Source organism: Macaca nemestrina, chromosome 18 (genome assembly GCF_043159975.1).
Source record: "Macaca nemestrina isolate mMacNem1 chromosome 18, mMacNem.hap1, whole genome shotgun sequence".
Classification (NCBI taxonomy): Eukaryota; Metazoa; Chordata; class Mammalia; order Primates; family Cercopithecidae; genus Macaca; species Macaca nemestrina.
In genome coordinates this window covers 77,042,908-77,070,710 of record NC_092142.1, presented here as the reverse complement: position 1 = coordinate 77,070,710, position 27,803 = coordinate 77,042,908, and the positions used below count along the sequence as shown (strand labels likewise).

The window sequence follows — 27,803 nt, the reverse complement described above, 5'->3', positions numbered from 1 at the left end:
GACTCCATCTCAAAAACAGAGAAAAAAAAAAATGAGTATCCTGTACTTTTAAAGACAAATAGAAATGCAGAAATAATTAGAAACTACCCAGAGTTTGGCCAGATGTGGTGGCTTACACCTGTAATCCCAGTACTTTGGGAGGCTGAGGCAAGGGGACTGCTTGAGCCCAAGAGTTCAAGACCAGCATGGGCAACATAGCAAGACTTCATCTCTATTAAAAATACCCAAAAAAAAAAAAAAAAGCCAGGAATGGTGGTGCATGCCTGTAGTCCAAGCTACTCAGGAGGCTGAGGTGAGAGGATCACTTGGCCCGGAAGGTAGAGGCTGCACTGAGCTATGATCACGCTGATACACTCAAGCCTGGGTGACACAGCAAGACCCTGTCTCACAAAAGCAAATCAATTTAAATGTTCTCTGGAAGCACAAAGATCAAGCTGCTGATACAGTCACATACTGCATAACAACACATTGGTCAACAATGGACTGAAGATACAACGGCAGTCCCATAAGATTATAACACTGTATTTTTACTGTACCATTTCTGTGTTTAGATACACAAATACTTACCACTGTGTTATGACTGCCTATAGTATTCGGTATAGTACCATGCTGTACAAGTTTGTAGCCTGGAAGCAATAGGCTATATACCATATAGCCTCGGTGTATAGTGGGTTATACCATGCAGGATTGTGTAAGTACATCCTATGATGGTCACACAATGATGACATTGCCTGACACGTTTCTCAGATCATATCTCTGTCATTCAGTGAAGATTGACTGGTTTTGGTGTGTTTTGTATCCTCCATAAGGGCAGGGACCATGTCTGTTTCTAAACTGAAGACTTAGCACCTGGTACTCAGTAGTCAATAAATATTTGTTAATTGCACAAAAGACTGAATAAGGGTGTGGCAGTCGCTATCAGCCAGTCAGTCCAATATCTTCACACAGTTTTCATTGCAGACTCTAAACCAAGGTTCTAAGCTCAAGTCTCTATAGGAAGCGGGCAGGTAAACTGACCATGTAAAATAGTCTGTGCCTGCCTACATGGGATCAGCCTATAGGAACGGCTCTGGTCAACCTTGGTGCAACTATGTTCCTTGATAGACATAAGCCATAGTCAGCTCAAGCTGCATTAACAAAATATCATGGACCAAGTGGCTTAAACAGCAGACATTTCTTTAACACAGTTCTGGAGACTTAAAAGGCCAAGGTCAAGGTGACAGCATGGTCACATTCTTGGGAGGGCCCTCCTACTGGCTACAGATGACTGCCTTCCCAGTGTGTTCTCACATTCACATAGCTTAAGGAAAGTTAGCTAGCTCTCTATCCTCTTCTCATCAAGGCACAAATCTTATGAGGCCTCCACCCTCGTGATCTAATCACCCCCCAAAGGCCCCTGTATTAGTCTGTTCTCATGCTGCTGTAAGGACATATCGAAGTCTGGGTAATTTATAAAGGGAAGAGGTTTAATTGACTCACAGTTCCGCATGGCTGGGGAGACCTCAGGAAACTTACAATCATGACAGGACGGGAAGCAAACACGTCCTTCTTCACATGGCAGCAGAAGTGCCGAGCAAAAGGGGAGAAAGCCCCTTAGAAAACCATCAGATCTCATGAGAACTCACTCACTATCATGAGAACAGCATGAGGGTAACCGCACCCATGATTCAATTATCTCCCACCAGGTCCCTCCCACAACACACGGGGATTACGGGAACTACAGTTCAAGATGAGATTTGGGTGAGGACACAACCAAACCATATCAGCCCCCATGTCCAAATACCATGACCTTAAGATTAGGGTTTCAACATAGGAATTCTGGGTGAAGACATAAACATTTAGTCCACAACACTTATTCTGATTTTTCAAAATTGTCATAAATCTACATTTAAGGAAAATACCCTGATTTTAGTATGTTGGCAAGTAGTCAATAAAAAAAAGAAAAAAATCCCACTATAGACCATTTTCGTGTGGTTCATATAGAAAACATCTGGAGGCCAGATCCAGGCTCCAGGCCACCAACCAGTTCTTATCTCTGTCCTAAAGGCTGATTGGAAAGCTCCACCCTTGAGCTTATGGAAATAAGCAAACACAAAAATGTCCACCTCCCTTAATCACTATCGCATGACCATGGACTGCACACACAACGGCAGTCCCATAACATTACAACACTGTATTTTTACTATACCATTTCTATGTTTAGAAACACAAATACTTAACACTGTGTTACGACTGCCTATAATCTTAGGTACAGTAACAGGCTGTCCAAGTCTGCAGCATAGAAGCACTGAGTTTGTGGTGGTCCATTACAGCAGTAAAAGGACACTAATACACCTTCTCAATAATTAAGTAAACATGTAAGGAACATACAAGTGAGATGTACACGTGTACACTTGGGTAAGTCAACCACTAACAGCATCGCGATGATGACACACCAATGCGACTAGCTTCCCCAAGTTCCTCCCAGATCAGGCCAGCAGGCAATTAAAAAGAAACACTGGGCAAGTGGCGACACTAAGCCTGGGAGGAAAAAAGCCCTCATACACACAGGCTGACAGCTCCCAAGTCAGCTTTTCAGGCTGAAAGGACGGTATCCCTTGCCAAAAATCTGACTCCGCACCCTGACTGAGATGTTTCCCGTATGGATCTACTACAGAGCTCTCTACCCTGTCAAACACTCAATCTAGTAACTGTACATGAACTTAGAATTGAAACTTCCTTTGCTAATAAAGTTGTAATAGCATTTTTAATGCCATGTGGAATGCAGTGAGGATCTCTCAGCTGATAGAAGCTTCTCAAACCTAGCTGCTGAATTTAAAACCCACAGCTGCCTTGCTGTACCACACAGCCACACAGTAATATCAAAGGGAGTTGGAAGACATTATACTGCAAGATACAAAAAGTATTGAGAGTTTATCCTTATAACCAATGGTGGCTGACACAGGGGAGTCTCTCCATTTGAAAGAGATTGATTATTTTCATTCTTTTGCTTTGTGTGATCACCAGGAAAAGAGTTTCTATAATCAAGATGTGGCCGGCAATTTTGTTGACGTTATATAAGCAAGCAGCATCCCATTTGTGTCTGAATCCCCAATCTGTATCTAAGTTCGTGCTGCACCGTGAACAGAAGTAAGGGCCTGGGCAGGTGAAACTCAAGGCAAGCAGGAAGAAATTGCATCTCCCAAGAACTCGCAACATTTCCACCAATGTAATCTCAACACAGCTGCAACCCATGGAAGTTTCTGCCTCTGCAGGTTCCCTTCTTATTGTATCAAGTTTCTGCTCCTGAATATGTGGCTAGAGTCAGCACCACCCAATCAATTGCATAACATGCAACCCTGTTACCGGACATCTGGTTCACTTTGTAAACCCTGAAGAAGATATTTGCAGAAACCTCTCCCCATATCCTAACAACAAGAACAAAAAAGTCCAGAGCTCTTATTTTATTATTTCCATTAAGGAATTAAATTACTCTCTTCCTCCATCTTCTTCCAATCCTAATCTTCCCTTTAGGACTCCTTCTTCTACAACTATTATTTCTCCCCAAACGCCAGCAACCTTATATTCATACACTACTGGAATTCTTCATTACAGCATTTCACATATTGTTGTACTTGATCTGTACAAAACAGTATGTGACAGAGAAGTTATTATTCTCTTGATTTTACAGACGAGGGAAGTAAGGCTCAAATGGTTAAGTGACTTGCCTTAAGTCACCCAAGTTAAGGACAATCTGTGTCAAATTACAGCTCTCTTCCTAGCATGTCCAGTAGATGTCAATGAAACTGTCCTACCTTTTTAAGTGCCGACAAAACTGTATTCCAACATTGACACATTCTTGGATATGACCAAAAAAATGGGACAGCAAAGTTGAGCATTTCCACGTAATACACCAGGAAGTCCTATAAAGTATCACAAACTGGAGCGAACAAGTGTGCTAATACAAAACTCTCAGTAACAAAGATGTTACCAGGATGCATGGTATAACAGTTTTCAAGAATAATTGTTTTCCTTCCCTTTTTCCCCCAAGATTAATACATCTTTTTGTGTTCCTTGCTTGTAACAAAAATAACTTTGTCTGGGTGGTTTTTTTGGGGGTGGTTTTTTTTTTTTTTTCCATTTGATTTTTCTTTTCTGGATGAAGCTACTGACCTCCAACCAAAAAAAATTCTAAAATTTTTTTCCTTCATACCAAAGACAAGTCAATGTCTAAAGCAGTTATTTATAAAGGTCATTTTAGGACAAATTCACAGAGATTATGGCAGCCTCTTGAGGATCTGGGAACCAGGAAGCTAGGAAAATATCAAACTAATTTCAGTGGTAACTCGATCCTATTGCCTCCCATTCCAGAAATGGCTACACGTTATTAAACGTCTGCAATGATCAGCAGACAATTCCCTGGGCACTCTGGAGTTCCCATCTTTAACGACTTTGCAAAGTAGGAGTACTGTCCATATTGCACAGAGGTGGAACAGAAGTTCTGAGAAGGAAAGTAACTTGCCTGGGTCATTCAGATAGGAAGTGGTTATCCCAGGTTTCGAAACTAGGTCACGTCTGCTTCCAGAGTCAGTGTTCCTCTCCTATATCTTTCCAGATAGAAACTTGCTACCGATGAAGCTTGCCCTAACTGTCAGCAAAGCTATTTTCAGCAATGGTACAATTTCTCCACCTGAGAGCAGGCTCATCAAATGACAGAATGCATAGAAAAGCTCTGAAGCGCTGTTACTGTCATTAATAGAAGATCTAGGGGAAATCTGCAAAACCAAAGTAATCAAATCTCGCCTACTGTGTCATCTTGGGACTCCACCACCATTGCAAAGCCGGCCAAGTTTAAGTTTTCTGGGGTATTCTCTCCTGAAATGCGGGTACCAAAGCAATAGTGTCTTTGATTTGAGTTGCAGCTGGCATAATAGACAAGATGTGTGCTTAAAAGATTTTACTGAAGCAAACTGAGGAGTTAGGCCAATTTCTTTCTCTGTGAATTTCCTCTTGATCACAGGATTGAATAGGTACTTAAAGTAATAGACACTTGATAAATTAACTTCTTGGGGACATTTTGAAAATTAAATTATAGCACATGAGGCAAGCAATCAATTAGCCATCGATACACATCCAATAGTCATGCATATGAGATGAAAAGGCAATTCGTTAAAAAACAAATGGCCAGACATAAGAAAAGCTTATCAATCTTGCTAATCATCAGAGATAGGCAAATTTAAGTGATACTTTTTAAAAATTCTAATTCTCAAGTTTGGCAAGGATGCTGGGCAAAGGAGCGTTCAAATTGGTACAACCTTCCAGGGCAGTTTGACAAAACAAGATATTAAGGTTGGGGAGCAAATCACTTGATTCAGCAATTCCACCTCCACAAAATAAAACTATAGAAGAGTCACGGATGGGTACAAACATTTAATTACAAAATGTGCTTCCCCATTCCATAGCTATTAAAAAGCTGGAATCCACCCAAATGTACCACACTGGGAGAAGAGCTGGAACCACATAATGGAATACTATGCAGTCATTTAAGATGTAGAGTATTTAACAACACAGAAAGATACTCACAATTTAGAGTTAAATAGAAAAATCACAAAAGAAGGGAAAACAAGCTTAGAATTGTACATGCTAAATATTAATAGTATACTTCTAACTGGTAAGAATTTGGGGGTTTTAAAATTTTTTTCTTATTTTTTCTTCACTTTTCTAAATTTTCCATAAGGAATACATGTTAATCACAATAACCTTTAAAATAATTACTTATGTTAAATGAGAAGGCACATCAAGAGAATCTAGCCTAACACCTGGCGTATGCAGGCGTTTGATGAATGCTGCTTCCCATTCCCCAAGATTTATTCCTCAATATGCTTGCTTTACAATCATAATACCAAAAAGGTTTTGGTAAAGAAAGCTTCAGCTTTTAAAAAAAAAAATTGTTTTGGTAGAGATGGGGTCTTGCTATGTTGCCCAGGCTGCTCTTGAACTCCTGAGCTCAAGCAATCCTCCTGCCTCAGCCTCCCAAAGGGCTGGGTTTATAGGCATTAGAACCTGTATTACAGGTTTAGAACCATCATGCCCACTCCTAAGCTTCAGCTTCCGAATCCGGGATCAACATGTGGTCTGGAAATCACATCTGCCTTGGACCTTCCCTCAGATGCCACTCCCAGCACTTGACCGGGCACAGAGCAAGCCTTCACGGGTTGAAATAAATTGGTTGATTCCACACTCAAGACTAACAAACCGAATGAGCTGCTTAGAAAGAGCTCGTTCAGGACTGTGCTGTTATTCCTCCCAACAGGACGGTGGCATGTACAGTGGAAGGGGCCCCAGGCATGGAGTCAATTACCCTCTGCTCTATCCTGGGGGCACCCGCCGCCCAAGAGCTGTATGATCTCAAGCACGTTACCTTACCTCCCTGCCCCTTTCTTTCGACATTATCACAAGACAGCTGTAAGCACGGTGGTGAGAATTAAATATGACAAGTACGAAATCTTCATAAATTTTGAAGGGCTATCAATGTAATACAATATTATAATCAATAAATACTAATCTGTAACAAGTACGTTTTAGACGTAAGGGTAAAAATGGAAAACATTGTATTAGCTTTAACTTCAGTTTCCGTGCAACTACAGAACAAATTTGATTCTGATTTTGTTCCTCTTTATATGAAATAAACTTTATACAAAAGGCTTAGCTCCGTTCATCTGGCTAGTTATCCTCCACCTAGGCAGAAATAGTAGACACTGAAATAGGAGTTTCCTCCTGGCCCCCATTTCTCTCTATCTCTCGTTCATGCACACCATCTCAGATCTCCTCTTAGAGTCTAGTGAAGAAACCCTGTTTTGCTTTCAGAGAGATGACCATCCAAATATGGCTTCTAACATGAAGGCTCCAAAAATCACAAAAAGTAAAACCATCAAGCAGCAGAGCCTGGTGAGCCAACAACTCAAAAACTGAAAACAATTAATTTGAAACCATGTCACACAACGCAACCCTTCCTACGTACCCCATTCAGCTGGGCTTGTGTAGACCGAGACCAGCACTTCATGAAATGTACTGTTATTTATGAAGCCAAAGGGAGATCACAAATTTAGGCAAGAAACGAAATTTAGGCAAGAAACTAAAAGTGAGCTATTGGAACCTACTTTTTGATCCATCTACTGGTGTCCTCATTTAAGAGATCTTTCCAAGAAGGCCTCCTAGGGACCCAAATCTTATTTTGGAGAAGGCTGAGGATTCATATCTGCTCACATATAGACTACAGAAGTCCAAGAAAGGCTGTGTCATACCAAATAGGCAATGGTCAAGGGGGTTTCAACTGTCAGCATCTCATTTATTATGAAGTCTGTAATAAGTCCCACAATCGCCATCTAGTTTTAACAATTTATTTGATAAACAACAAACACACTTGTATATGAACAACCGAAACGGCTTTACTCTGGTGAAACAGCTTTGCAATGTTACAAGTATATTCACAATGTTTTTCAGGCTCTTGCATTTTCGAAAGAGAAAAAGTTGCTGAGAAAAAAAATTATGTAAATAAAAGTATATAATATAGCATATTCGTTTTTGTCCCCATTTAAAAATTTGAAAATAAGCAGTTTTGTAAAGCCAAAGTGTATTCCTTTCTGGGCCAAATTTCTATTTGACAGCTGAAGTATGCGATTAATGGGCTGCCTCAAACCGTAATTACAGAGCCAAAATAAAAATTACCCTCCTTAAGATTGTACATGGAGAACACTGGCTATCTGCTTCACATTAACGAGCTGGTTTAATATGATCCCTCTTATTTAAGAAACACATACTCTACTGAGCCCAAAAGGACACGTTTTCTTCTAGAGGAAGAATGTATCATTAATAAACAATTACAATAAATTATGTAACACTGGGTAAGGCTGGTAGCAGGGGGCAAGGGACACTATATTCTTAGAAAAAAACATAGGGCAGCTGGGCACAGTAGGTCACACCCGTAATCACAGCACTTCGGGAGGCCAAAGCGGGTGGATCATGAGGTCAGGAGTTCAAGACCAGCCTGGCCAAGATGGTGAAACCCCGTCTCTACTAAAAATATAAAAATTAGCCGGACGTGTTGGCGGGCGCCTGTAATCCCAGCTACTCAGGAGGCTGAGGCAGGAGAATTGTATGAACCTGGGAGGCGGAGGTTGCAGTGAGCCGAGATTGCGCCACTGCACTCCAACCTGGGCAACAGAGGGAGACTACATTTCAAAAAGAAAAAAAACATCGAGTCACCAAGGCATTCAAAATGAACCTTAAACAGAGGTATTAATATGTAAATATTACAATTTCCACTTAGGAAAAAAAATCATATTATTGCTAGGCCAGCACACTCAAAAGCAATAATGTCATGAAAACACATGCCCTTGTGTGATTTGGCAGAACAGGCTGCTCCCTGAATACAATGGGCCTTTTTATGAAGTGGATCCCTTCATCCCTGGCATTTTATACAAACAAAACAAAAGAGAGAGGAAAAAGAAGGAAACATGACACTAGTAACAGTCTTCAGTTTGAACTCCATCACAGAGAAGTAGAAGACCTAAAAGACATGTTAGAAAAGTAAAAGACATTATTTAACCAAAATGAAAGCAAGATAGACTGAGAGGAAGAGAACTATATAGCAAGGCTGCCTCTTTTGTTTAATTATATCAAAGGGCAACAGAGCCCTCTAGTGGAAAAAATAAAAATATATAAAGACGTTTCTGCTTTTAGATTAAAGAAAATATGTAGAACACCCCTGGGCACGGTGGCTAATGTCTGTAATCCCAGCACTTTGGGAGGCCAAGGTGGGCGGATCACTTGAGTTCAGGAGTTCAAGACCAGCTTGGCCAACACGGTGAAACCCTGTCTCTACTAAAAATACAAAAATTAGCCGGGCATGGTGGCTCACGCCTGTAATCCCAGCTATTCAGGAAGCTGAGGCAGGAGAATCACTTGAACCCGGGAGGTGGAGGTTGCAGTGAGCTGAGATCACACCACTGCACTACAGCCTGGGTGACAGAGCAAGACACAGTTTCAAAAAAAGAAAAAAAAAGTAAAATACCATCTTCCATTACAATTCTTACTATGCCACTATATGATGTAAAAGCAAAAGATCAAATTATTTTAATTGGGTTTTAAGTAAAACAATTTCCAAGTTTTCAAGCTTGATGTAACACTACAAAACCTCAAGTAGAACAAAAATCTATTATTAAAATTTTTTAATTATGAGTTTGAACCACTTTGTCATTAAACAATGGTTTGTATGACCCTCATTTGTTATGCTGACACTATAAAAAAGTAATTAAAATCTAAACATACATGCAAGCATGAAATTCAACTGATGACCGCATGTGACAACAAAGTTTCAGTTGAGATCTAATCAGGTTCACACAGACAGTAGCCCCCCCTTATCCTCGGGAGATGCATTCCAAGACCCACAGTGATGCCTGAAAACTGGATAGTACCAAACCCTATGTATTCTATGCTTTCACCTATACATACATACTGAGGACAAATTTTAATTTATAAATTAGACACAGTCAGAAATCAACAATAATAATAAAATAGAACTATAACAACATACTGTATAAAAGTTATGTAAATGTGGTCTCTCATTCTCTCTCTCAAAATAAGTATTTTCAGATGCCTGTTGACCTCAGGTAACTGAAATCTCAAAAAGTGAAACACTGGCCAGGCCCAGCGGTTCACACCTGTAATCCCAGCATTTGGGGAGGCTGAGGCAGGCAGATTGCCTGAGGTCAGGAGTTCGAGACCTGTATGAACAGCATGGCAAAACCCTTTCTCTACTAAAACATAAAATTAGCTGGGCGTGGCGGTGTGCACCTGTAATTCCAGCTACTCAGGAGGCTGAGACATGAGAATCACTAGCACCTGGGAGGCAAATGTTGCAGTGAGCCGAGATCATGCCACTGTACTCCAGCCTGGGCGACAGAGTAAGACTCTGTCTCAAAAAAAAAAAAAAAAAAAAAAGTGAAATACCACCGATAAGGGGGGACTACTGTATACATGATTACAAACCTATTTTAAAAATATATATAACATACACACATCCCTATTATAAGTATTTTACGTGAGATTACCAAATATGAGATGAAGCTCATTAGAATGTTTTAAATTGGTCTCTTCTTTTAGATATTTACTTCTCAAAAACTTTGATCATGTGATTTCCATGTACATTCAATGTCCAATAATATTTCAGTGTAAAATGGTTAAGTCATATGGTACTAATTCTCAATTTTTATATAATGTCATTTAAGAACTTTGTCTAATATTGTCAAGAATTTCCATAGTTCCTTAGAACAAAGTAACTTCAAAATAATTTTACTTACAATACCTGGGTATAATTTAGCATAAGAGAATAGTAGACACAAATGTTTTTAATTTAAAATGGAGTTTCAATGCCCAAAAGGTTATTTCGATTATTTCAGAATATTTTCCTTTCCTTAATGAGCACCAGGTTCTTAAAAAGATAAATGCCAAGATCCCACTGGTTTAAGTCTTGTCAACAATCCGAAAGGAAACTAATCAGGCATTTCAAGATCCCAAGTGCAATGATTTCATATGAGTATGTTTTACCCAAGAAAATGACTAAATGTAAGTTAGCTATGGCCTCAGATTTATGGGGCCTTTTGGAATAACTGAGAATTAAAAAAAAACCATCAGTGGCACAGTTAAGGCTCAAAGGCAAAATGCAGTAACATTTAGGCACGGAAAAGAAAACAAAGCAAAGGTGTAAAGGAAGCTGGTGTAGTCCATAATTGGGAAGTGTGGATTTAAAATCTTAGGAATGAATACCCTTTTCTACATGAAGAAAAAGCAATTTTCTTGTATTCGTGTAGAACTGGTAGAATGTGCACCAGATACGAATTCATCATGGTGAAGATTTGTAGGATCAAAGAGTACGGCAACTACAGTTCACACTGTAATGTCAACACATGATTTAGAAACAAGACCCTAAGTTTTAAAAAGTAGGCTCTGTAAGCTAAGACAATCAATTTCAACATTACACTATAATTACATTTTGGGATTCCCTGCATGAAATTTTTATACCTTCATTTTGTTTCAAGGAAAACAAATTGGGGAGTGAGCGATACCTTGAGCACGTACTTTTTATACCCCAAAATATATACATGTTGATATGTAACTAGGCATATGTATAGGTCCACGTAATAAACCTTAGAGAGGTGATTTTGTGACATAAATACCAACAGAAAATTCAAGTGTCGGTCCCAAAATATATTTCACTGGTATTTACCAACGTGGCCAGCTTGTATTTGTTTGGAGGAAAAAAAAGTTTTGTTTCTGTTAATGGGTCCTTTGGTTCAAAAACTGAAACCGGCCGGGCGCGGTGGCTCAAGCCTGTAATCCCAGCACTTTGGGAGGCCGAGACGGGCGGATCACGAGGTCAGGAGATCGAGACCATCCTGGCTAACACAGTGAAACCCCGTCTCTACTAAAAAATACAAAAAAATAGCCGAGCGAGGTGGCGGGTGCCTGTAGTCCCAGCTACTCAGGAGGCTGAGGCAGGAGAATGGCGCAAACCCGGGAGGCGGAGTTTGCAGTGAGCTGAGATTCGGCCACTGCACTCCAGCCTGGGCGACAGCGAGAGACTCCCTCTCAAAAAAAAAAAAAAAAAAAAAAAAAAAAATTGAAACCAAGCTAGGCTATTCTAGCTCTAGAGTCACAACATATGATGCAGCCCAGCGTTCGAAAGGTTCGCAAAGTGAAAGAAACTTTTCATCTAGACCAAACTCTGAAAAAAATTTTAAAAATCAAGTTTTAGCCACTGCTGGTTTAGGATTGAAAGTTAAGAAGTTTTATCATCATTACCACAGAAGATTAGACAGAAAATATCTAATTTGTTCATACTTGTTAATAGCATCTGGGCACAATGGCTCACACCAGTAATCTCAGTACTTTGGGAGGCTGACGTGGGAGGATCACTTGAACCCAGGAGTTCGAGACCAACACCTGGGCAACATAGTGAGACCCCATCTCAAATATCAAAAAAAAAAAAAAAAAATTTAATGGGTGTCTGACAAACCCTGGATGTCACTCCTTAAATATGATAATAAACCTGTCTGCTTACAGAAAATAATTTGCATGAGTTCCAACAAACATCTAGCTAATTAAGACAATGAACAGAGTAGGTGGTCCCACATTTAGGCATCCAACTAATCCCTCATTAGAAAGATCCTGCCTTTGATGAGCAACATGTCAGCCTGCAGGTAGCAGGGGGCAGCATTTTATACTAAAGTATTTATATGCATAGCTAAATTAGCTGACTGATGGGCTGTGTCTAAAAACGAAGCAGGGACCTTCCTCAATGGGAAACTCCCTCGCCTAAAAAAATTCCCTTTCCTAACACTTCCCAGCATTTGCATGTAATGTTCACCGTGCTGAAGGCATTTCCGTTGCTTTTACCAAATCAGAGCCATCAAGCTGCTAACTCCAAAGAGCTGTAAAACACCTGGCCCTTCCTGCTCAGTCTATGTTGAACACAAACAGAAATGAATTCCTCCCTTGTCTCTACTGGTTAGCATTCAGGACTGCGGGGTTCCGGGCCTCTTGATCTGCTAGCGGAAGCTCTGGGTGAAGAGATGCCTTCCCCCTGGATACTGAGATGCTGATCTCCACAGAGAGAGGTCCACAAGCTACAGCTTTCAATCTACAAAGTTCTTCAGGTTCAGAAAGCTGGTTAAACAAAGGTCAAGGAGAGAAGAGTGTTAGTTTCTGAGGAGGCAACATTCTAATCCTTGCAACTCCCTAAAAAAAGCTGCAGCTCCCAAAAAACAAGGGGGTTTGAGGCAAGGGGCACAGGAGGTACAGGACACTGGTGCAACGTCCCCAGCAGTTACATACAATGTGCTGCCACAGTCTTCATGTGGCCTGGGGCATCCCATGTGCCTAAATTTCATATAAGCTGTGGCTCATTTACAGACTGTTGGGGTGGTATCACTTTGAATGAACTGGATTATCTAATACAGGAGTCGGCACTTGTTTTCTGGGAAAGACCAAAGAGTAAATATTCACAGTTTTGCGAGCCATAAGATCTCTGCCATAATTGGGTGACTCTTCTGGTAACATGCAAACGGCCATATTATTTTGGAATAACTGAATACACACAAACAGTAGTTCAACACTATAGGAATGGGAATAAATGGGCATGGCTGTGTTCCAAAAAAATTTTACTTACAAAGTCAGGCAGTGGGTCAGAGTTAGCCCAGAGATCGTAGTTTGTTCATCCCCAATCTAGACAGCTGAATCCAGTCAACAGCAGTAATACCTGCCTATAAACCTTAATTATAACACCAAGGACTTCATGAACCCAAAATGCTTTATTCTGACATTTCCTCCAAATCCTTTTATCTGTCAGAATCACTGATTTTTTAGATGAATTAAGAATCCCTCCAATTGCCTTAGTAATATCAGTATCAAAAACTCAAAATACAGCTCCGTATCACTTACAACTGCGAGAGGAAAATGATACAAGACAGAGTCTGCTCAGAGGCCACTTCAAAGGGGGCGCAGCTCCAGTGCAACCCTGAAATCTGGCAAGCGAGGGATGTCCCCTTCCATATCAGTGAGATCCTCGCCAATGGCAATTCCAACAAAGCAGTGTCATGTGGGGCATTAAAAAAAAAAAGAAAGCAAGAACCACTGGAAATACTAGATTTGTAAATCGGCTTTTGTAAGGCAAATGAGGTATCTATGTTTTTATTACGGAGTCACCGCTTCCAAAATAAATCCTGTTATGTTTTGTTTCAGCCCACTCTGCCTTAGAGAAAACGTACATTCACAAGGTTAAAGATTCCACAGTTTATCCAAAGAAAACAGGCTCCCTTGAGTGGACAAAGGAAAGGGACCACCACCAGCACCATTACAGTTTAGACAGAAGATGACTCCTGAAGTCTTGGAAGTAAAGATGCCCAATCCATTCACTCAGCATTCAGCTATTTCATTTGAAATAAGTGGAACTGAAGTAGTGAGAGCAATTTATAAATTGGCGTGTTTCATAGCTTAGCAGAAGGACTTTATCTAGAAGCCACAGCCTACTTGGGCAAGGACACTTTCTAAGGCAGCCACACAAGATATAAAAGCTAACTTAGCAAAGCCATGTGCCTCTCCGCAGCCTCTTCCTTTCTTCAGGCCTGATACCACTGCTGCAGGGTGAAAGTGATTTGTGAGTTTTTGATTGCATGGAACTTGCAGTACGATATTATTTCAAAAATTCAGAATAAAAACGTTCACCACTCACCTAGATGTATGCTTCCCAAGAGTGGAGGGGAATGGGGTGAGGTGACAGTTAAAGGCCATTCCTGTGGAAGGTGACAGCTGGGGAAAGAGCTGTGGGCACTTGAATAGGAAAGCCTGGTCTCCCTAAGACTTTGTGTGACATCTGTGCCGTCCTGAGCATTACAATGTGCCACAACCTCCAACTGGACCACAGACACCTCCTGCAGTGTCCGCAAAATGAACCATAGGTATCGGGAAGGAAGAGTCTTAGGGGGAAGTGGGAGCTGTGAAGAGGCACAAAGAGTTTTTGGCTTTACTCCAACATGTGAGGGCCATTCTCAACAACCACAAACTTATTCCCAATGCTTCAGAATCTCCTCCTCTCCATCAAGACTTATGTATCTAACTAGATATCACCCTTTTAATATTCCGAACCCACTCTATCAGTCCTGGATTACAATGTCGTAGGTGTGCTGTTGCAAATCTTTGAAAGAGCATTAGCTCTATTCGAGAGTCTGCTACGTAATGTCACATGGAGCAGTTGGAACACTTAACACAAAAAATAATCAGTGGTCACATATCTTACTCATTAGAGAAAAACAATCTAGCTAAAAGATTAAGAGAATAAGATCTTTAAAGTCTCCAGTTAACTTGTTATATTTTTAAAAGAGACATTTTTAAGTCCTTAAGTTCTTTTTTCTTAATTATTCCACAAGTGTATGGGTCCACACATTCACCATAACAGTAGTTAATACAATCAACAAAATGTATTGCTTCTTGGATTGGGGATGCAGCCATTGTTTTTAATATTACACCATCAGTTTTGACTTCAATGACAATTATATAAAATTTACTCCAATGCAGAGACTGAACATATTTGGAGCCCAGGATGAGGTATGAGAGTTGATTTTAAATAAATTCCTTTCAATTCTTAAAAAAATTCCCATTTGCTTCTTTACCTTCGTAGGCAAGTACAGTCAAAAATTCTCCGCTCGGAAGGCAGCCTGTTAGATTTCAGACCTTGTACAACACAATCATTGACCCTTGAACAATGTATTTTTACCTCCTGTGCTTCCCTAATCACGCCAGAAAATATTTGTAGAGCTTCAAGGAATTGTTCAAAATTAAGAAAGAAGTACAAATGGTTAATGGGTACAAAAAAGAAAAGAATAAGACCTATTTGACAGCACAACAAGATGACTATAGTTAATAATAACTTAATTGTACATTTTAAAATATCTGAAAGGGTATAACTGAATTGTTTATAACTCAAAGGATAAATTATTGAGGGGATGAATACCCCATTCTCCATGATGTGATTATTTCACATTGCATCCCTGTATCAAAACATCTCATGAACCCCATAAATATCGACACCTTTATATACCCACAGAAAACAAAAATAAAAACAAAATTAACAAACAAATGAGTAGAGGAGACCATCAAGGGGGCAGTGTGGGGGCTGGGAGGGACCAAAAGGACAGAGAGAACTTGACAGAAGACAGCCAAATGCAATGTTTTCTATGTCGACAAATCTGAAGATACATATCTAAACTCAAAGCAGGTGGTTCTCACTGATTCAGATACTTATGTAAATAGACCAAAGCAAAAGCAGAATAAAAACCTATGAAGAGTTATGCTTTGCTTCTGCCTTGCTCCTGTCTCCGTAACAGCCCATCATATCGAAGCAAGGATACCCTCTCAAGCCATCTACCCATGATGGCCCCTGTGGGTAAACACTGGCAATTAAGAGGGTTAATTTAGAGGTGAAGACAGGAACTCATTCTCCAATTTTATAGAGAAATAAGATCCTGTGCCCAAAGAAAATGATATGCTCAGTGACCAGTCGAAACCTGTAGTATCCTTTGTTCCAAAGACATAATACCTTGTTGTTCCCCGTATTCTATTACCAATCAATTTTGGTTTGAATAACTCAGGTAATTGGAATATGCCCGTACACCATGCAGACCAGGTCAAAAACTCTTAGACGGAGCCTGTTGTCTCTTATCCCTGAATACCAAAATAGCCACAGTCTTTTGCTGAGTGTTCAGCTTTGGGAGACTTCAAGGTCAGCCCCTACACAGGCTTCCACGACAACATTAGCATTTAAAAAGAGGTGGTGATGTTAATGAAATGATAGCTGAAAAGGATAAAACTCATGTTTAAATCAGAGAACCACTATACAAAATTCCATTATAGTGAGATCTAAGTGGATTTCATTATAGCAGTCCCAAAGATAAATAAATAAGTGAACAGCCTACCTATTCCTGAATTAGCTCCAGTGACCACAACCACTTTGCCAGTGAAATCCCGGCCCTGGAGAATTTCCATGGCAGTGGTGCTGCCGTCGTATCTCTGCTGGGTGGTTGGCTTTGTTGGATTATCATCCACAGTAAATGCCAGTCTTGGGTCTACGTAGGTGGTTCTTTTGTTGATATGGCTGCCCAGAAAAGGAGCAAGCAGTGAACCCACAGCAACGAACACAGGCATTTATAAATATAACACAATCTTACACTTTAGGCAAACCCCAGTTTTCATAGCCCAAAACGCTTATTCCTTAAACCTGAAAAGAACTGGGGCCCACTGAAAATAACTTCCGGCCTCCAGAAGGATCACATTTCTGCCAAAAAACATAGTCATCAAATCCTTTCCTTCAGAACTGCCTAGAACATATGCTGTAACATACAATAACTATTGCCATGTATCCTTAGATCTCAAAAAAGGCTTCTTGAGAAGGCTTTGGGTTTTTATCAAATTCATGTAAATGCAGCTGTTAAGATCTGCCAGCCACTCTTTTCAGTAGATTTCAATTAAATCTTTCAGCCCTGTGCAAGGGCCTAAAGACGTAGAGAAGTAGAACACTCAAAATGGAAGTCTTAGTTGTAAATAAGAAACCTGCTGACTAATAAAATTCTAACGATTTTCATTTGAAGGCTCTGCACTCATACCTTCTACAAGCACTCATTTTGATTTGGAACTGATTTAAATCTTGTAGAAACGGTATTAAAATATACTGGAGGCTGGGCACGTGGCTCACACCTGTAATCTCAGCAATTTGAGAGGCCTAGGCAAGAGAATCACTTGAGCCCAGGAGTTCAAGACCAGCCTGGGCAACATAGTGAGACTTCGTCTCTACAAAAACTAAACAAAATTTTGAGTGTGACAGCACATGCCTGTAGTCCCAGCTACTCGGGAGGCTGAGGTGGGAGGATGATCACGTGAGCCCTTGCTTACTCCTCTAGATTAGACCAGAAGCTGGCCAAATCTGGCCCACTGCCTGTTTTTGTAAATAAAGTTTTATTGGAACACAACAATGGCCATCACTGGTATATTGTGTATAGCTGCTTTAGCAATACAAAGGCAGAGTTGAATCACTGCAATAGAAACCCTATGGCCTCCAAATCCTAAAACATATTATCTAGCCCTTTACTGACAAAGTAGACAGCCCCTGCTCTAGCGAGGTGGCTCTCAAGCTAGGGAGCATCAGAATCCCCTGAAGGCCTTATTAGAGCGCAGACTGCCAGCCCCACCCCAGTGCTGGTTCAGTAGGTCTGGGGTGGGGGCCCGGGAAGGTACATTTTTAATGAATTCCCAGGTGATATTAATGCTGCTGGTCCAGAAACCATACCTGAGAACTGCTGCTCTTGGTTGATTAATACCCATTTCAGGGAGTAACTTTCCAAGCGTGAACGCAAAGGCACACAGCGCACAGGAGAAAACTGATCTGACTACATAATTTAAGACATTCGGCCAGGTGTGGTGGCTCATGCCTGTAATCCCAATGCTTTGAGAAGTCAAAGCAGGAGGATCACTGGAGGCCAGAAGTTCAAGACCAGCCTAGGCAACATACTGAGCCTCAGTCTCTACAAAAAAAGGTATTTAAAAATTAGTTGGGCACGGTGGTATGGGCCTGTAGTCCCAGCTCCTCAGGAGGCTGAGGCAGGAGGCTCACTTGAGTCCAGGAGGTTGAGGCCGCAGCAAGCTGTTACTGTCACTGTACGTCAGCCCTGGATAACACAGCAAGACCCAGTTTGAAAACAAAAAAAAACAAAACACACACACACACACACACAAAAGAAAGCTTGGGAAAAAAAAAACGTTTCCAACATATAACCAATGCGTTGATATCCTCAATTAACTGAGGGGGAAAAAACTTTCACAAGTTAGGGGAAAAGCCTTTTAACAAATAACAGGCACTCCCACCTATCCAACTGCTAGGCAGCCTTGTCCTGGGGCTGCCTATGGCGGCCTGAGAGACTTCTCTCAAGCAAGCCTTGGCCCATTTGCTCTCAATATTAGTTGTGCACCAAAAGTTCACCAGGTTTGCTCAAAAAACACGTATGTCATTTGAACTTGTTACTGTAACTACATTATTTAGCAAGCTAGTATTACAGGAACTGATAACATGGGAGGTGAAAAACAGTGTCACTGGTTATCTATGAAAATGTGGTTGAATGCTTTGGAGAGCCTCAAAGACAAGCAGCTAAAAAAAATTTGTGGTTTAATCAACTGCAGTGAAAATGCTAGGAAAAAACCATAAAAGTCCCAGATGATGTAGCAATCAGATTCTCTGAAAATACTGTGTTTGCTCAACCCTAAGGTGAAAGTAGAAATTGTAGATGTTATGTTACAGGTGTGCTTGGGGAAGGAAGACAACACTGGATCCTTGCAGCGAACTCAAACTCAAAGAGCAGGGCTGGCCCGACCCCTAAATGTTGGTGTACTTGAATCAAAACACTAAAACGTTTATGTTACATTCATAACTCAAAAAAAAAAAAAAAATCCTGCTTAAATCAACTTCTATTAACCAACCAATCCTAATCCTGTCAAAGACTATTCAAGTTTCTAATTTAAATGTCAGCAGTCGTGAAACATTCATTCCCCTCTTAACTACAGTGGTCAAGAATACAGTCCCTGGAGCAGGTGCTGGGCTCAAAGCCTGGCTGTGCTACTTCTTTACTGTAGAATCCTTACCAAGTCACCTACCCCCTCAAGTCTGTGTCACTGGCAGTAAGCTAGCGATAATAACAATACTACGTCTCAGGGCACCGTGGGGATCGAATGACCTAATGCTACAGACACAAGATGATTAGAATCAGGCCTGGCTCATGCTGTATGTTGGACAGGCGGTTACTATTGCTGCGTGATACTGGAATTTATCCTGAAGACACAATCAGAGAGGTGAAAAAGTCTTACAGATAAGGATGTTCACTCAACACATTATTTATAATTATAGGTTCTCAATAAAAGGAATTTAGCATTAATGTCCAATAGGCAATTTGATAAATTATATCTGTACAAAATAATAACTCTAGAGCTGCTAAATAGCATCTTTTTGAAAAACACATAAGGATACAAGAAAATGTTCACAATATATTATGTGGAAAAAGCAGGTTACTAAACAGCCCACACAGTGCAATCTTTTTTTTTTTTTTTTTTGAGATGGAGTCTCATCCTGTCGTCCAGGCTGGAGCACAGTGGCACAATCTCAACTCACTGCAACCTCTGCCTCCCAGGTTCAAGTGATTCTCCTGCCTCACCCTCCCAAGTAGGTGGGACTACAGGCGCGTGCCACCACACCCAGCTAATTTTTGTATTTTTAGTAGAGATGAGGTTTCGCCATGTTGGCCAGAATGGTCTCGATCTCTTGACCTCGTGATCCGTCCACTTCGGCCTCCCAAAGTGCTGGGATTACAGGCATGAGCCGCTGTATCAAGCCTCTTTACTTTTTTTTTAAGGACGCATGTGCATGGAAAATAGAAGAATAAATCCAGAGATGTTAAAAGTAGTTACTTCTGCTAAGATTACAGATTCATACTATTATACTTTGTTTTTTTCTACAGTTACTATTAGTTTTATAATTAAAAATGCCTATTAAAAAGCAAAATAGCTGAGAGTGGTTTCTTTGTAGATACTTACTCAACAAAAAACACTTGTCCGTTCTCATCAGTTTCTTGTTCCCATCCGTATGGCAAATCTGAAACACAAGAAAGACAGGTCTACAGGTGCCAGGGAGAAGTAAAGACCGTTCCCGGGTCAGGAAGGGGAGGAGCCCTCCAGGCTCCGCCCCCAAGCCTGTCCCTCCCACCCAACAGCTGTCACATCAACTGGCTTCGGTCACATGTTCCAAATGTGGCAGCTGCAGAAGGCCCCTAATCCCACCTGGGCTCCACATTTTTGCCTCTTGCTTTGAAGAAAACCTATTTTATGCCTCTTCACTCTATAAACCTTACTGATTGCGCCAATGAACGGGAAGTCTCCCTTGAATGAGAGCTCACAGAACATATCTACATGCAGGGCAGGCACTCAATGTCATTCATACGCTGACTTGTGATGCCTCGTATGACATTAGAGGGCACTGCCATTTTTTCTCATGTGGACACACTGACACTTCAACTAGACCTTAAACCTCTTAAGGGTAGGAACTTTCTCATACTTTTTTTTGAGACGAGGTCTCACTATGTTGTCCAGGCTCATCTCAAATTCCCGGGCATAAGTGATCCTCCCATCTCTGCCTCTGAAACTGCTGGGATCATAGGCACAAGTCACCTTGCTTGGCCCCTTCTTATACTTCTATTCCGTGGATCACACACTAGCTCAGAATCACCTAGAAGTCATGGTAATCTTTACGAAATTCCCAAATACTTACCTATTTAATTCCATACTACAGCCAAGAACAAATTTATAAACACTGTAACTACAGGAAAACATCATACACTGTGAATCAAAGGCCTCAATTATTTTGATTGTGTTTTCTGTTGTTTTTGCTATTTTTCAGACAGCATCTCACTCTATCACTGAGGCTGGAGCGCAGTGGTATGATCTTGGCTCACTGAAACCTCCGCCTCCTGGGTTTGAGAGCGTCCTATTCCTCAGCCTCCGAAGTAGCTGGAATTACAGGTGTGCGCTACCATGCCCAGCTAATTTTTGTATTTTTAGAAGAGATGCGGTTTCAACATATTGGCCAGGCTGGTCTCAAACTCCTGACCTCAGGTGATCCACCCGCCTCGGCCTCCCAAAGTGCTGGGATTACAGGCATGAGCCACCATGTCCGGCCATTTTGGTACTTTAAGACCAGTAAGAAATCATCCTCACTCCACCCTACGATCTCATCTTCTTCTTCTGCCAAATCCCATAAGTTCCTCAGAGTGGGAGTTCGGTTTTCTCTACCAGAGAGCCCTCCCAAAAACACACCATAACCTGTCACCTCTCTGCCGGTGACATTTTCCCCATCTACTTCATGCTTCAATCCAAGATCCTTTGACAACAACATACAAACCTCCTGCCACTCGTTTTCTTTTTCCAGTTTTTGGATGTTCCCACTGAGTCTTCTCCTCGGTGTGACTGTTAAAAAAAAAAAAAAAAAAATCCACAGTAATAAATAAAAATTAACTCTTCTAAAAAGTAATCAATTGTATTACCTTTTTTTCTCTCCCAGATAATACTCTCTCTTAAGAGTAATAAAAACAGACATTCAGAGACGGCATGGGCAGAATATAAATGTCACTGTTTATATCACAAATTCCTCAAGTTAGAAGCAGCAGCAGCCCTGTAAAAATTTCCTGACAGCCTGCCTTTAGAAGCCAGATATAAGGAGGAAGTGAGGGAAGAAGAAGAAAGAGGACTGTGACCCCAGCTACGGGGTCAACTTTAGGAGGCTTGCTGAATCACTCAAAGTATCTAGAGGCAGTTGGGCGCGGTGGCTCACGCTGTAATCCCAGCACTTTGGGAGCCCTAGGGGAGCAGATCACGAGGTCAGGAGATCGAGACCATCCTGGCCAACATGGTGAAACCTCATCTCTACCAAAAATACAAAAATTAGGTGGGCATAGTGGCACACACCTGTAGTCCCAGCTACTTGGGAGGTTGAGGCAGGCGAATCACTTGAACCAGGGAGGCAGAGGTTGCAGTGAGCCTAGATCACACCGCTGCACTCCAGCCTGGCGACGACAGAGCAAGACTCTGTCTCAAATAAATAAATAAATAAATAAATCTAGAGACATTGTGCTCTGTATTTGTTTTAGTTTTATTCCAGGATGTAGTGACAAAATTCGTAATATCTAATGTATATAATCTCTTAAAATATTTACTTATTTATTTGTATTTCTTTTTAAAGAATCAGGGTCTCACTATGTTGCCCAGGCAGGACTGGAACTCCTGGACTCAAGTGACCCTCCTATTTCAGCCTCTTCAGTGGCCACTTGTCCAGCTAAAATGTTTACTCTTTCTGCAGATGTAACTTCAAAGTGTTTCATTAAGCACTGGTTCCTAACTGGTCCTAAGAGGTAGTTAAGAGATGGAGTAAGACAGCCCCATAAGTCACCTAGCTGTGCGCTGTGCATCTTTGGTCAAGTGACCCCATGCCTTAATCCCCATTCCCTCATCTGCAAAATGGAAATAATCCTAGCACTCATCTTGGGGGCTGCTATGTAAGAATATTGTATACCCAGGGTTTCGCATAGCACCTGGCATACAAAAAGCTCTGGGAAATGTAAGCTGTTACTGTGAACAAATCAGTTACATCAACTAGTCTGATTTTTGCGTCAAACTTAACATTTCATCTCAGACCACCACCCAAAGTTATAATTAAAATAGTAGGCCACTAACTAGAAACACGTGTCACCAGGTAAGAAGGAATCCAGGAAAACATACAATTACTTCATCAGGGAAAAAGCCAGGTGCTACAAGAGGCATTCAAAGGGTAGGCTGGGTTCCCTAAAAGTTTACCTACTCAAGCCAACACAGACAGTTATATTTTGAAATCAGCAACATCTAGGTGATAGGACATGAACATTCTTTCCCTGTCAATTACTTTAAAGAAAATAAATACAGAGAGCATGAATTTTCTAAAAAACTTCTACAACTTGCAGGCAAGGTCTTTTGATGAACTGCTGGCTTCTGGTCTGTCTTGACAAAGTCTTGGCAGCTGGGTCTCTGTCATGGTGCAGTAACGCCTCACTCAGCACGCTGAAGACTGAGCAACCCGTGCTAGCTGAGTCCAGGCAGTGTCCTCAGCGCTGCCGCCTCACAGAGCTGCTGAGAAGGCGAGACACGCGACACCTGTGACAGTGCTTGGAGAATTAAATCCTTGTACCAGCTACGGTATCAGTAGCAAAGACAAACTCCTACTTTGTACATCAACCACCATCCCATAGCACTTGCAAAAAAAAGCAGCTCTATGGCCGGGTACGGTGACTCACGCCTGTAATCCCAGCACTTCGGGAGGGTAAGGCAGGCGGATCACCCAAGGTCGAGAGTCCACGACCAGCCTGACCAACATGGAGAAACCGTGTCTCTACTAAAAATACAAAATTAGCCGGGTGTGGGGGTGCATGCTTGTAATCCCAGCTACTCGGTAGGCTGAGGCAGGAGAATCGCTTGCACTCGGGAGGCGGAGACCGCGCCATTGCACTACAGCCTGGGCAACAAGAGAAAACTCCATCTCAAAAAAAAAAGCAGCCCTGACTCTCTGGTAAGGATCATCCACTCTCCGCTGGCACAGAGGGAATACTGGCATACCAACTCCTGCTTCTCCTTCAAAAGCGACGGGAACAGCAATCAGATACACCAAGCATTGGCAACAACGCGAAACCTTCCTGCCCCTTGCAGAGCTGTCTCACGCTTCTTCAAGAAAGTTAAGAGACAGAGTTGCATTTTCCTTGCTTGCCATTAAAAGTAGTCTTCATCTCATAGGCACACATCAAACGCGCTTGAAGCCTGGCTCCAAAAAACTCTACCCTCAACAATCCACAAAGTGGCTGGGCGCGGTGGCTCACGCCTGTAATGCCAGCATTGTGGGAGGCCGAGGCGGACGGATCACTTGAGGCTAGGATTTCAAGACAGCCTGGTCAACACGGCAAAAGCCCATCTCTACTAAAAATACAAAAATTAGACAGACATGGTAGCACACGCCTGTAATCGCAGCTACTTGAGTGGCTGAGGCATGAGAATTTCCTGAACATGGGAAGTGGAGGTTGCAGTGACCCAAAATCACACCACTGCAGTCCAGCCTGGGTGAAAAAGCAAGACTCAACCTAAAAAAAAAAAAAAAAAAAAATCCATGAAATGACCCTTAACAGTGGAAGCTGAGCCTTGACAGTAGGCAGGCTGGCGCAGAAAGAGCCTCCCGGCCCTTAGTAGGTGAAGCTGGGCCCTCAGACATGTAGCTTCATGCCTGGCCCACAGCAGGTGCGCAAATGTAAACATACAGAATGAATACTTTCCAAAGGGGCTACAAAACTCACTCAGAATATTTATTTATTTATTCAGAAAGACGTTTAAAAAACAAAACAAACTCTGTCAACCTATGTTCTTGACTTTCACAGAACATGCCTAAACCAGGGTTTCTCGTCCTCACTGCTGGTGACACTTGAGGCTGAATCATTCTTTTTTTTTTTTTTTTTTTTTTTTTGAGACACGGTCTCACTCTGTTGCCCAGGCTGGAGTACAGTGGTGCAATCTCAATTCACCGCAACCTCTGCCTCCCAAGTTCAAGCAATTCTCCTGCCTCAGCCTGAGTAGCTAGGATTTCAGGCACCTGCCACCATGCCTGGATAATTTTTGTATTTTTAGCAGAGATGGGGTTTCACCATGTTGGCCAGGCAGGTCTGGAACTCCTGACCTCAACTGATCCACCTCCCTCAGCGTCCCAAAGTGCGGGGAATCCAGGCATGTGCCACTGCACCCAGATCACATTATTCTCTGTTGTGGGGTTGTCTTGGGCACCACTGGCCTCTGCCCATCAGATGCCAATACCCCAGTCCCATAGCTGTGGCAACAGAAAGCGTCTCCAGACACTGCCAACCGTCCCCTGCAGAACACAACCATCCCTGGGGAAAACCCAGAACCAGCTGAAGCGGAGACAGTAATTTGGTTGGTCGTGAAGATTCTGGAGCCTGACTGCCCGTTTTCTGGGTCTCCCATTTGCCAGCCACTCTGTACTTGAAGAAGTCATTTAATCCCATGCCTCAGTTTCCTCATCAGTTTAGATGGGGACAATAACAGCACCTACTTCTTGAGGTTATAGAGTTAACACAGGAAGAACTAAGAACTGTACCTTTCAGCAGAAGACTTATTTTTCATAAATACAAAAATTAATTAAAAGGTGTTCTTTTTAATTATAACCTTAAATGACTTTTTAATGAAGAGAAAATTAGAACACATGTCCCCTAAGTGTTCTCCTATTCTCCTTTAAATAAAAGCCAATTTTGATTTTTTATTTTTTCAATAAGCTTGCCATTTAAAGAGATGATTAATAGTAACCTAAACTTAAACCAAAGGATTCAAAATTAAGTGAACATCATATTACGTGAATACCACACTTCCACATATCGGGTGTTTTCTGTTATTTATTTATTTTTTTTTTAGACAGGGTCTCATTCTGTGGCCCAGGCTAGAGTACAGTGACACAACCATAGCCCACTGCAGCCTCGAGCTTCTGGGCTCAAGCAATCCTCCCAACTTGGCCTCCCACCACGTCCCGCCTACAGGGTGTGTGTCTGTGTTCTGAACACAGTGTAAGTTAACAAGGAGATCTAGAGTTGACGGTGAGGACAGCCAGCCCTGTGGACGCAGGAGACATGGAGGCCTCTGACTGCCAAAAGGCCTGAGCTTCATAAGGAGGACAGGGAAGGGCAAACAAGGACGGCTCTGACACTGAGACCTTGTCCCTCCCTCCCCATGTCCCACGAAGGGGCTGCTCTGAGACTGTTAGGGGAGAGGGGTAGAAGAAAGGCCCACCAGCACTCTCAGGTCTCTGGTCTCACCCGACCCCATCCCTGGGAGCCCAGCCTGGTGGGCTTTGGAGCCCTAAGACGCGTGTGCCTTTGAGACATACAAGTGAACCATGGGGCAGGTGGGAAAGCAGGAGAGGCCAACAGCAGCCACACAAGACCAGGCTCCACCAGACCCTGAGGTCTCAGTGGGAGCTACAGCCTCTCTCCCTGGCCGTGGCCCTGCTACACGAGGGGCAACAGTATGGAAAAGAAATGACTCAAAAAGCAGCCTCCTAGAAAGCACATCCGCAAAGTCTCCCCAACCCCAAGAGAAAAACCAGTGTCACTTCCAGAGTCAGGAAGGAAAAGGGGTTGGAACGAGCACAAAAATTTAAACAGAAAAGGGCCAGGATGCTCACAGATCAGGAGCGATCAAGGGAAGGTGGGGTTGGGATGGATCAGAGGCATCCTAACCTAACACCCAAAGAACTTCAGCCTTTCTGCCCTGACACCCAGAGAACTGAGGGCTGGCGGGGATGGACAGAAGGTCCAGAGAGATGAGTCCTCCAGCTGGGAGCCAGCCAAGCCCTGGCATCTCAGCTGGTGTAAACAATAAATAGCTAATGCATGCGGGGCTGAATGCCTAGGTGATGGGTTGACAGGTGCAGCAAGCCACCATGGCACATCCTGCACATGTATCCCGGAATTTTAAATTAAATTTTTAAAAAAAAATAGAGTCCGAGAGGCCAGCTTGAGACCTAAGACAGTAGTCGGGGGGCTGGAGGAAGAGCTTTTGGAAACCATGCATGCACCCGAGTGCCCTGGCCATGGGACACACAGGAAGAAAGCAGATGGGAGAAAGGCCAAGCAGCAGGAAGGCAGGCACAGGGGGCACGCAGGGCAAGCGGGAGCAAGGGAGCCCCAGGGCCCTGGCGCCAGGATCCAGGGCACGCCTGCAGGGAGGCAGAAGCACCTCTGTGGCTGAGTGGCAAAGGAGGAGACGCCCCACAGAGCCAGAGGCAGAGGTGGGCTTAGGAAGCCGGAAGGGGGTCATGTGCATCTCTGTACTCTGAGGCCCAGTGCACCGCTCACCCACCCACAGAAGCCCGCGGCTGACCTTCCTGAGATGATTCATTTACTCATCCTACAGGGGTTCATCTTACAGCTTCTGGGTGCCAAGCACCGGGGACGCGCAGATGAACAAGCTGCCCTCATGATGTCTGCAACCCGGGCAAGGGAGACAGGGCCAACGAGGAGGAGTACACAGCCAAGGCTGAGCACGAAGAAGCACAGAAACAAGGTGACCAGTACAAGGTTGAGGGGACACCCACAGTCAGGAAGGTCTCTTGGGCAGTGACACGTAAGCTCGGCTCTGAAGGACGAAAAGGAACCCTTCCCGACAGACGTACAGGTGACAGGGACAGTAAGTGCCCGCTCAGGAGCTTGCCTCGACCCTGCAAAGGCTAATGGAGCTCTGCTGCTGCTGGAAAAGGCCCTTTAATTCCCAAGAGCCAGAAATTCTTCCGGAAGTCACAAGCCAAACGCCACTCTCCGGCTCTGCCAACAGAGCCCAAGCTCCTCCACGAGGCGCAGAACTCCTTGAACTGGGTCCTCCCTTCCCTGCCTTAACCTTCACATTCCTGGACCCTCACAAAGATCACAGGCCCCTGGACAGGCCATGCAGCACTGTTCCCTCTACCTGAACTGCCCTCCTGCCCCACCCACTTCTACTTGCGCTCAAAACACCGCTCTGGGCTTGGTACAGAGCCTCAGGCCTGTGATTCCAGAGCCGCAGGAGGGAGGCTGGCTTGAGTTCAGGAGTTCAAACCAGCCTGGGCAACA

At 42.7% G+C, this 27,803-nt stretch overlaps 1 protein-coding gene across 24 annotated transcripts in view; it reads right to left on the bottom strand.

Moving 5' to 3' along the window:
• Positions 1 to 27,803, bottom strand: part of LOC105491228 (WW domain containing oxidoreductase) — a 1,122,875-nt gene that overhangs the window by 1,092,382 nt on the left and 2,690 nt on the right. For all 24 annotated transcript variants that reach the window (XR_011616111.1, XR_011616112.1, XR_011616119.1 and 21 more), the window contains exons 2-4: positions 21,527 to 21,591; positions 20,167 to 20,224; positions 16,509 to 16,687 (exon numbers count right to left, since the gene is read on the bottom strand). Coding sequence is in view for 13 of the 24 variants with exons in the window: in XM_071083674.1 (XP_070939775.1) it covers positions 16,509 to 16,687; positions 20,167 to 20,224; positions 21,527 to 21,591 (302 nt within the window). In the remaining 11 variants the exon portion in view is untranslated. The remainder of the gene's footprint in view (positions 1 to 16,508; positions 16,688 to 20,166; positions 20,225 to 21,526; positions 21,592 to 27,803) is intronic.